At 34.1% G+C, this 11,488-nt stretch overlaps 2 protein-coding genes across 2 annotated transcripts; both read left to right on the forward strand.

Annotated features, from left to right (window-relative positions):
- The first annotated feature begins 1,317 nt into the window (after nucleotides 1-1,317).
- Nucleotides 1,318-3,008, forward strand: LOC133681380 (uncharacterized). The gene is made up of 2 exons (XM_062104414.1): nucleotides 1,318-1,473; nucleotides 1,976-3,008. Exon 2 carries the CDS (start codon nucleotides 1,998-2,000, stop codon nucleotides 2,682-2,684), a length of 687 nt encoding a protein of 228 aa, XP_061960398.1. The 5' UTR covers nucleotides 1,318-1,473; nucleotides 1,976-1,997; the 3' UTR covers nucleotides 2,685-3,008.
- A 6,127-nt stretch (nucleotides 3,009-9,135) lies between these two features.
- On the forward strand, nucleotides 9,136-10,856 carry LOC133682214 (probable galacturonosyltransferase-like 1). Its single transcript, XM_062105499.1, has one exon. It carries the CDS (start codon nucleotides 9,318-9,320, stop codon nucleotides 10,404-10,406), a length of 1,089 nt encoding a protein of 362 aa, XP_061961483.1. The 5' UTR covers nucleotides 9,136-9,317; the 3' UTR covers nucleotides 10,407-10,856.
- The last annotated feature ends 632 nt before the right edge of the window (nucleotides 10,857-11,488 follow it).

Raw genomic sequence — 11,488 nt, forward strand, 5'->3', positions numbered from 1 at the left:
CCAAGATACTCCTGTCAAAATCCAAGATTAAAAAAAAACCAGTCTAAAAAGTTGAAAACACCCCCACAATTAACCTTTGATTTTTTAAATTCCAGGGGTAATTCTCTCATTTAACTGTTTTAATAAAATGAAAAATCGAATAAGTCCCTCCATGCATGTATATTTTTTCCCCTTCAAAGGGTATGGTCGTAGTCTTACTTTTCTTTTCTTTTTATCTAAAAGAGCCCCGAATATATCCCATGGAAAAAACATCTCTAACCTCCAGGTGCATGCTTCGTCATTTTTTGGACACGTGCAAAATTATATTATTTTTATTTATAATCTTTTAAGTGTGTGTTAGTTTTTGAGCTCAATTTATTTTTTTCATGTGTTTTTTTATCAAAAAACACCAAATTAATTTTTTAAAGTTATTTTTTTATGGTTTTATATATTCATGTTAAAAATAAATAAATAAATAATATAAAAAATATTATTTTAACATATTTTTAATTAAAAAATACTTTTAAAAAACATATTGTATCACAAAACACATAAAGTGTTTAGAAGCGTGATAATTTATATTTTTTGACGTGTTTTAAAATATATTCCGCTTTAAAAAACATTAAATTAGTTTTTTAATGTTTTCTTAATAATTTTTATATGTTAATAAAAAAATAAAAATAAAAAATAAAAAATTATTTTAATAAATTTTTAAATAAAAAATACTTTTTAAAAAACATCAAAATAACATAAACATTGAATCTAACGACCCAGTCTTAAATTTATCCTGAATGACGTAGTAAAGAGATTCCTAGGACGAGGATGGCAGTTCGCTAGCAGTAGCCAAAAACGACTTTTTATACATATATAATAAATTTCGACTTAAATTATTACTGCCAGGGCACGGAAATATATGCACCGTATTGAATGACCTCCGAAGTCATCATCTAACGGTCAAAACAAATCATCGACGTCAAAGCGTCTATATCCAGCGGTTCATATAAGAAACTCAACATAAGCCATTAGATATTTGCCAAGTGGAGAATAGAAAATCCCAAACACCTCTGGGCTGAAGGGCTGGAACTTCGGTGCATTTGGTCCACCCACTCTCGATCATGTCTTTGTTGAGACCTGCTACGGATTTTATCCTAATATCATTCTTCAACTTCTTATTTATGTAATTATTTTTTCTTTTCGTTAATTATCGTGAGTGGTGGTCACTTATCGTTTGATTATATCCCATTTATAAAAATTATTTTTAAATTATTTTGATGTATTGATATTATAAATAAATTTTAAAAATTAAAAAATATTATTTAAATATATTTTTATAAAATAACAACTACCACAGTATAAATGCTTAACTCCGGTCATAATAACAAGTCCAATATTTTAGCGTAAAAGAGAAGTAGATAAAAAGAAAAATCAATTGATACGCATAGCCTTCAGCATTCTCCATCCTGACTCAATTGATACGCATCTCTATCCAAAAAGGTCAGTCTCGGTCTCTGAATCTCTTCTAATCAGATTTTCCCTCTTGCCCTCTTGCTGATTTGTGATTGTATTGATCTTCTAGAATTATGGCATTAGTCTTATAATCTAGATGTTGTTTAAAGTGACCAGGAATTAATATTTTAAGATAGAGATCTGATGATCTAGTGTTTGAATTTATCAGGTTTTTTGTCCTGTCCTGATTAGAATACGGGGGCTTGAATTATATTTAACTTTTTGTGTGGTTAATTGAAAATGATGCCATAGTAAAATTAAAATTGCATAAAAATCTGGACTCCAACACAGAACCCTTTGATCTTTTCTAAATTCTTGGACCTTTTGTCGTGTAAAGATAGAGTCTTTCAACAGTTATGATTTGTTCATATACTTCAGCATCCTGATTTTGCTATGTTAAGGTTTCAAGTCTGGGAAAACTGTGTTGTGTAGGGAATTTGATATTGTTGTTGGTGTTGATTAATGTTTTTATTTTTTATGTGATTTATAGGGATTTTGCTGGGTTTTCAGAGATGGGAAGTGGCTTTGGGGAATCAACAAGCGGGGTTCCTCAAAACCCTTCATTTACTAGCAGCAATGGAAATGGTGATGCTGGTGATTTTGAATGCAATATTTGCTTTGACTTAGCTCAGGATCCGATTGTGACATTATGTGGCCATCTTTTCTGCTGGCCTTGTCTCTACAAATGGCTTCACTTTCACTCGAAGTCCCGAGAATGTCCGGTTTGCAAGGCTCTAGTGGAAGAGGAGAAGTTGGTTCCTTTGTATGGTAGAGGGAAAACATCGACTGACCCAAGATCGAAGTCCATTCCTGGTGTTAACATTCCTAACCGTCCTGCAGGGCAGCGACCTGAAACTGCTCCTCCTCCAGAACCAAATCATTTTGGCCAACATGGATTTGGATTAACGGGAGGATTGGGAGGTTTTGCACCAACGGCAACTGCTAGGTCTGGGAATTTCACATTTTCTGCTGCTTTTGGTGGTCTAATTCCTTCACTTTTTAACCTTCAAGTGCATGGATTTCCTAATGCTGCCATGTATGGTCCGGCTGCTGGCTTTCCTTATGGATTTCATTCATTTCATGGTGGGCATCCACGTGGATATCATCGGCACCAAGGTCAAGGACAGCAAGATTATTATCTGAAGAGGCTGCTTTTGTTCATTTGTTTTTGTGTTTTGCTTGCTCTTATTTGGCAATGAGAGCAAATCTTCTTTCAGAGCTTAAACTGCTAACAGATGCTTATGGCTGGCCATCTTCTGCTAGTGCATTCTGTGTTTCTTTTTTCCTTTTCCCTTTTCTCATATTGAGGAAATTGTCCATAACCAGTGTCTTGTAGCTTCTTTTGTGTGTCACAAGTACATGGAATGCAACTCACATGTTTTTCTTCTTGTACTGCAAGACTTGGGAGTAAAACGATGTTGCTGTCATTGTATTTACCGCTTTTTTTTCCAGTAGGGTTTCAGTCCTCTTGTAATATGGTATATTAGCTTATATATGGTACATTCTCTTGCAGTTTGTCTTAACCAGGTCTAAACACATCTGCTTTAAAGTGGTTATAGATCGTCCACCAGGATTTGCTCAAACTATCAGGTGATTTAGATGTAGCCAAAAGGTTCACAGGAGCCACAAATCCGTGGTTGATTTCAAAATGTTGGTCCCCGGCTAAGTGATTTAAGTTATTGTCCCTTTCTTTTCCAATTTTTGTTGACTGGTTGAGCCTCATCTGGCTTTGATTTGCCTGTTAGTCCGAGCCTGTTAACCAGTGCCAATTCAATCAACGAGTTTTTCTTGGATTTCACTGATACATGCTAAATTGTCTGTTCTCAGTGCAAGCATTAACTTCTCATCAGGGGTATTCTGCAAATATTGCTTTATTTTGCAGTTAATGAAGCATTTATTTTGAGTTCCATTTGTGTATGTTCTTTACATAACTCTGAAAACTTTCTTTTATGCTTGCTTAATAGAAGCATGTTACAAATATAGACAGCTTTGCGGATGACTCACTGAGTTTGGAAGCAACCCTTTTCTTGTTTTGCTTTGCTAGGTCTCAGTTGTAGAATTAGCAATGCTGCTGGATTCTTGCTTGTCAATTTCCTGTGAATTGTGATTTTTAAGTGAATGAGTGTCTTACATGTACTTGATTTTAATCTATACAGTGCATACGACTTGTGAGTTTTGAAGGAAGATAAGCTAGAGAACTTTTTCAAAGTTGATAGGAAGATACCTTTTTTGGCAATTTTAGTGGATGTTTTTGGTTATCAGGCATGGATGTTTTGTCGAGGGAAGTTTAGAGGAATGATGACACTTGAGATGAGCTATTTTATTCAGACATTGTATGCTTACGTTTGTGTTCTAGGGATATCAGAAAATCTTTAGTGATGCTTAGCATCTTTTTGATGGTTTCCTTGATGTCTTTGGTGGTCTATATGGTGCTTATGTAGAATCTTGATGATGTTTATATGCCAATTTATGTAACCATTGTTAAGCTTGCCTTCTGTTAATGGTTTTTGGAGCCTTGGAAATGTATGAAGGGCTGAGAAGGTTTTCGGTCCATGATGATAACTTGGGCTCTCTTGATAATATGCAAATTTCATTAGGTTTAACTTTACTTGGTATCTGGAAACCAAGAACCAGTTTTCACCCTCCGCTAAGAGACCCTAGATGTTAGAGATATGACTCTCCTTCATTGTCTTTGCACTAGCTTTTGTCTTTCCTAAACGGAGGAGGAAGTAGAGCATGTTTCACACTGTATCTGCACCTGTTCTCTAGCCATAACTACCGATTGCTCCATTGATATTTCCAATTACTTGGATAGTATTGTCACATTAGGACAAGAATTTGCAAAGCAGGACATCCTCGTTTTCTTACGAGTCTCTCTTAGCTCGTCGACCACCAAAAAATGTCTGCTTCTGCATATGTGCTTGTCACAGCGAGGAAACAAAGCATGGCGGGTGTCCATAACTTCTTCCCAATCTTAGGCTGGTGTGCTATCTGTCTTTATTCCAGATGAATGGACATCAGCCATTGTAGATTATCTATCCCAATTGAATTGAAAGTTAGTGACGCTGCAGTCAGTGGTCCTTGTTTAGAATACTTGAATCAAGAAATGATGCGTGCCTGTGATGATTTTTAAGCTGAGTGTTCAATCATAATTAGCCAATTGCCTCATCCACCAGTTTACTGATATTGTTGATCGTGGCCCCCAGACTCTCTTTCCATCGCATCGGTTGCCTGATTGAGATTAGAGGTTACCCTGACATGATATGTAAAGAAACTTTCGGTCATGGCCTCTGCCAAAATTTCATAATTCTCCCAATAATCAGGACCTTGGAGCTCCTGTCTGCAATTAAAAATGAAAGGGAGTGGAATCTCGGAGAATTTTCTCCTTGTTGGAATTTAGCAATCATCATAATTTTTTTTTTCCAGCCTCACAATCCTTCCTTCCAAGCCGAAGGAAAACCATTAACTCAACTTCTATTCAGTGTGATGGCTATTTTCTGTACTAATGCAGCACTACTGATCTGGACATCATCTAATAGATATAATTGACAAAATTGACTTATAATATAGCGTGTGGTTGCTGTTTCGTCAACCGGGATAATAATAAAACTTTATTCTCGTGTCTTTTTTATTTTTGAAATTATAAAAATTTAGTCTAAAATTATTTTATTTTTTTAATTAAACACATCATTATTTTTTCATCATTTTTATTTTAGAATGTGAAATATAGTGTTTTTTAAAAATAAATTAATTTTTATAAAACACATCAAAATTACTGAAAGCACGTACAAAAATATTAATTTAATATAAAAAATATTTTAAAAATCGAGGTAAAACTGGTACACCTTTGTCGAGGACTGGTGACACCAACTGACCCTCGGCGAAAGTAAAATCTCCTATTTTAATGAGGTCACGCCTATGCATATTTAATCATATCATATTATATATATCGTTATTGTACTTTACAGGGATGGATTTAATGCCAAAATCATAAATCTCTGCTTGATATGTGGATTCTAGTCGGGGACAAGACAAGGGATCTGTTCCCCAATCCCCACTTGCCTGCAAAACAAGTGGTGTTAATCGATTCATAGGCAAAACTCAGTTCAGTCATGTCTTAGGGTGGTGTTTTATGCTCGTCCTGGCGTAGAAGGCACAGTAATCGAATTATAAATTAACCCCTCAAACTAAATCAAATCGGATTTAATAACCACTTCGATAAATATTATAATCTATAGCTTTCTTCCGAGTAAGGCTATATCAAACACCTTCTAAAAAGAAAAACAAAAACACGGATCGAATCATTTATTTAAACTTTCAAAATATCTAAGATGCCCTTGCCACATGGGAATCAAAAGGAAAACGTGAAAAAGGAAGTAAATTCAGAAGCTTCAATGCAGCTGCGTGGGGACTCAAGGTTGGTAAGATTCAAACTCAATGGTTCTGTTCAGTTCTGTCAAGCCACTACGAACTATATATATATATATATTACAAATTTACATATGCTAGCTTAGTATACCAATTATATATTTGATAGGATTTTTTTTTAATAAAATAGGTTTATAAATCTAATTTTATGTTTAGAGAAGGGCTATTTTTTTTATCTATATTATTTGAATTTTTTAATAAGAAAAATAATAAATACAGTCAATTTACGTATGAAGGACAACCAAAAAACAGTACTAGTAATAACTAAGACGAGTAACTGCATGCAGACAAAGGCAGAAAGGATGTGCTCCTCATTTAATTCGACTTTATTAACTCTTGACCTACACACGTTTTTGGTTGTGGGCCAGGTGTCGGTGACCATGAGAGAAGAAGAAAATTTAGCTTCTGCTTTGCCTTTACGTTACCCATAATTTATACAGTACTCGGGATACATGCGATCAAAAGAGCCTAATTGGTTGTTGGCATAGCAAGAAGTTATTAAACTCGGACTTGATATATGATTTGTTCGAAGATTAAAGTCGTAAATTAACTTGGAATAGTTTAAAATAACATTATTTTCAAAAAAGTTATAAAAAATTAAAATAATATATATATATATTTTTAAAAATCAAATCAAATTCAGCGCTAAATCAATTAAATCATTCCAAACCAACTTCTAACTAGTTTAATTTAAAATCTGAAATCAAGATCGAGAGGTCATTAAAGTATCATTGCCTGTGAGAGTTTTCAGTCTTTCCAAAACACTCCTCTCTCACTATACAAGTCCTGGATGCTGCTTGTGCATGCTGGGGATGGGATTTCTCCTCCATTCCGGATGGTTTATCTGCATCATCTCGACCTCTACAGCCCACGAAAAGTAAAATTAATCGATACAAATTTATAATAGCTTGCTTAGAAAAGAGACATCCAAACGGTTCAACCTTAATTAAGATTTCTATCAATTTCCAAAGTACGTGATTTCTAAGTTGGGAAGCCTTTTATATATTAAAAAGAATAGCGTTGATGGGAGTTGGTAACACTATGATGAATATGCTTATAGCCTTTCCTTTCTTGTATCTATAATTAACGAGAATATATAAATAATTCAAGCCATCGCCTTAAAGTAAAAGGGAAGTAGAACCAGGAGAACTAAAAATTGGATACGAAAGCTGGTGATGCAAATAATTAATCCATCTACCTCCATATACATCCTCCTAAAAATGATTGGAAAAGAGAGTTCTCGACACCCCTCTTTCAAAAAGGCAAATTTGAAAAACAGTCCCTAAACTATTACAAGAACAACTAAAACGCAAGGGTTTTTCACTGTTGATATACTTTTATTTATCATAGATTGAAATAGTAAAATGATAATTTATCATATATATATAGACAAGTATGAGTTGCATTTAAAAAAATATATATTAAAAGAAAACTCATAAAAGAACCATCATAACATTACGAGGAAATTGACCTCTACCAATACAATACAAAAACCATTTTTAAGTTTGATGCAAATGTCACCTAGAATTTGTCCTCGATTTTCCTATGAATCTTTTATGATACTCTAGGAAAACACGTCACTTGTTTATGATATTTAACGGTTAAAATGGATGAAATCCAATTGCAGCAATATCAATCAAAATATTATATAATTCATAGTTTAAAATAAGAAAAAACTTATTCAAGAGATGTCATAAAAAAAGGCTCATATATATATATATATATATATATATATATATATATATATATATATATATATACAAGGAATTTTTATTTTTATTTTCACGCTACGTCATGTATCATCTCCACTGAATATCAACCGAACAAGTACACTTGGAAACAGAATTTTCTAGGCTGCGAGACCCTTAAACAAAGCAACATTCTATCAACTATATTTGCATTCGAAGACTTGGTTTCAAAGCATATTTTTTTGAGTTTGCTCAAACATAGTTTTCTTAGAATGTGATCGTTCAACGTATCTGAGAGAGCTGCTGATGGAAAGATTGTGAAGAAGCATCGACAAGACAACAACCATGGTAATATATATGCTCTATATCCTTGTCTGGTTAGATGAATAATAATCTCAATTAACATGGAGGAATATGTCACCTCACAAATTAAATTATATCATGTAAGAATTTTTACTCAATTAAAACCCAAATCCGGGTTGATTTTTTTTAAAAAAACCTAATTTTAACTTTTATTAATAAAAATATTTAAAAATAATATTATTTTAAATTGACATGTATTCACGAGTATTTACCCATCTAATATATAAACCAAGCCTTGAGGCCGTTCATGAAAAAAAAAAGATGTTTAGTGGTGGTTTTCTTTTTTTTAAAAAAAAAAGAAGAAAAGGAGAGAAGCAACAAAAGATAATAAAGAATAGATGAATAACAACGCGTCTTTTTTCTTTTAGCATTATTGTTCCCTTTTCCTCACTGGCAGAGCCCAAAGCCGAGAAAAGAATGGAGATTGAGAGACACCACACAAGAGCACCATGCATCACTCCCGCGTTAGTCTTTTCTTTACATAAAGAAGAGCATAAACATTTTTATTTAATTTATTACGTAGAAAATGACAATATATACTTTTCTTTCAAATGCCACTAAATTTAATGAATTGCTATTGCATTAGATTGCACAAGAACTTTAATACCTTCAAATTTAGACAGCTAAAATTATTAAACCCCGCCTTTAATCTCTTCCATCTAAAATACCCGATATTTAAATCGAGTTGTTGAAGGCATTGATTTATATGCTTTTTAGAACGTAATTCTAAATAATATTTGATTAAAATTTTATTTTATTTTTATTTTTTTAATATATTGATATTAAAAATAATTTTTTTTGAAAATAAAAATATATTACTGTAATATACTTAAATTGTTTTTTGAAAAAACAACCGCGCTGGAATACAGTTTTTAATCTGAATAAAGTAGAAATTTGAATATGTATTTTTTGGTACCCTATAAGTAACGATTTGGCATAAACAAAAGGGCGTTTTAAATTAAAGTAGTCTAATTACTCTCTTTTTTTCGGTAAGATTTCATGGGTCACAAAATGTTACCAAACCAAAAGCACCTCTGATTTTTCTGAAAATGTATGCTGTCATTTTCAAACTCAAGAGAAGCAGGCAAATAGTAAATGCTTGAAAGAGATGTAGGACCTCATAAAGGACCCATTGCCGAAAAGTCAAGTTAAAATTCCCCCTCTAGAACCAATGTGAATGCAACCAACTCCCCCCTCCAAAATTCTTGACCAAGCTCCTTTCTCTTTAAGAACAATAATTGAACCCTATAGCCAAATATACATACACCTCCCCCCCATTATCAGCTCAACACCTAGCCAGCTTTTTTAATTTCCCTCTCTGAACTTGAAAAAATCTGAAATTGGAAACACAGCATGCTCATGCCTAGACTGATCCGCAAGCTCACACTACTCTTTACCTTACTATTCCTTTTTCTCTCCTTAACCACCAATGCTGCCGCCACCACTACCATCACTCAACAATTCAAAGAAGCCCCTCAATTTTACAACTCTCCTGAGTGCCCTTCAATTGATCAGGATGAAATAGACTCCGAAGCAGAACCAGATGGTGATAACACCATCTTCTGCTCCGAGCACGCAGTCCATGTGGCAATGACATTAGACGCAGCCTACATCCGTGGGTCCATGGCTGCAATTCTCTCGGTTTTGCAACACACTTCATGTCCCCAAAACATAGCTTTCCATTTCGTCGCCTCCGCCTCCGCTAACGCTTCACTCTTACGCGCCACCATCTCATCCTCCTTCCCTTACCTCAAATTCAGGGTCTACACTTTCGACGATTCATCAGTGTCGGGACTCATCTCCACATCAATCCGTTCAGCTCTGGATTGCCCTCTGAATTACGCTCGGAGCTACCTAGCCAATATCCTACCTCTCTGCGTCCGACGAGTTGTATACCTTGACTCGGATCTGGTTCTTGTCGATGACATTGCCAAACTAGCGGCTACTCCACTTGGTGAAAAATCTGTTCTTGCAGCACCCGAATACTGCAATGCAAATTTTACATCGTATTTCACTCCAACTTTCTGGTCCAATCCTTCTCTATCGCTAACATTTGCGGATAGAAGACCTTGTTACTTCAATACTGGTGTTATGGTAATCGATCTTGATCGATGGAGAGAAGGAGATTATACGACAAAGATTGAGGAGTGGATGGAACTACAGAAGAGAATGAGAATTTACGAGTTGGGTTCATTGCCACCATTCCTGCTAGTTTTTGCAGGCGATATAGTGCCAGTTGATCATAAGTGGAATCAACATGGACTTGGTGGGGATAATTTCAGAGGGCTCTGTAGAGATTTGCACCCTGGTCCTGTTAGTCTCTTGCATTGGAGTGGTAAAGGGAAGCCATGGGCTAGACTTGACGCGAATCGGCCATGTCCTTTGGATGCTCTTTGGGCTCCTTATGATCTCTTGCAGACTCCATTCGCCTTGGATTCTTAAAGAGATAATAAAAGACAGCGATTCACTTCCTTGTTTCTTCAGCTATGCTCTCATCGGATTCGAAGATGCCGGTCCCGAGAGAGAATCTTGGAAGAGTTTTAAGAGACAAAAACCTAAGTCCGTATCTGAAGATGTCAAGTTTCAAGGATCGAAAGTGGATTAGGTATGTTCTTGTAGATGATTATACAGAGGGATCTATACATTGATCAAGAAAATATATATCTTAATTCTTACTTGTATTAAACAGAACAACAGTGCCCTTTTAAACTGTGCGGTAATAACAAGATGGATATATAAACATCCAGAAATGTAACAAAGAAGAAGGATTCATGCATATCCATCTCGGATTTGTTGTTAATTGTAATCAAATTGTATAGGGAAAGAGCTGTTTTTGTTGGTTTCATGAATCAATATTTTGTTTAATAAGAGCTAAAATATTCAGTCGATAAATGTTTGTGTGAGTTGCATTGCATCTATGTTCTATGCGATAACTTGATAAGAGACTCATACTGGGAATTATTTCCTGGACATGCTGGGCTAATATTGTTTACCAATCATTGATTAAATTAGTGATTCATTTCCATTGGGACAAGGCTCTGTTTATTTTGTGATGCGGTGTGATGTGTTTTTTTGTCTTGCTACAATAATATATTTAAAATTATAAGTATTCGATTAATTAACTTCTTACTGTAGTTTTACATGTATTTCACTAAAAATTCTATTTAAATATATTGATTGAGAAAAAATGTAATTTATAATTTTTTTAAAATTTAGTTTTTTAAAGCTATAATTTTGCGGTGCCAGAGTGTGTTTTATACTCCATTAAAAATATCAAATTAATATTTTTTATATTTTTAACAATTTTAATGTATTAATATTAAAAATAAATAAAAAATCTAAAAATAATATCAAATCAAAATATTTTTAAAAATCAATTTGCACTACAGTAACAAATACTCACTAGATATGCTGGTGGGGTTATAGAATTTGATTGAAACGTCTCATCTCTTTCAGCAGTCTCTACCTCTCCCTTTCAAGCACCATTAAGGATTTTATAATACGGGTTCGGTAGGCTGGAAGCA

Source organism: Populus nigra, chromosome 2 (genome assembly GCF_951802175.1).
Source record: "Populus nigra chromosome 2, ddPopNigr1.1, whole genome shotgun sequence".
In the NCBI taxonomy this organism is placed as follows: domain Eukaryota; kingdom Viridiplantae; phylum Streptophyta; class Magnoliopsida; order Malpighiales; family Salicaceae; genus Populus; species Populus nigra.

Excerpts from the sequence above, each read along its gene's own strand:
- LOC133682214 (XM_062105499.1), top strand. The coding sequence starts at position 9,318 with ATGCTCATGCCTAGACTGATCCGCAAGCTCACACTACTCTTTACCTTA.
- LOC133681380 (XM_062104414.1), top strand. The coding sequence starts at position 1,998 with ATGGGAAGTGGCTTTGGGGAATCAACAAGCGGGGTTCCTCAAAACCCT.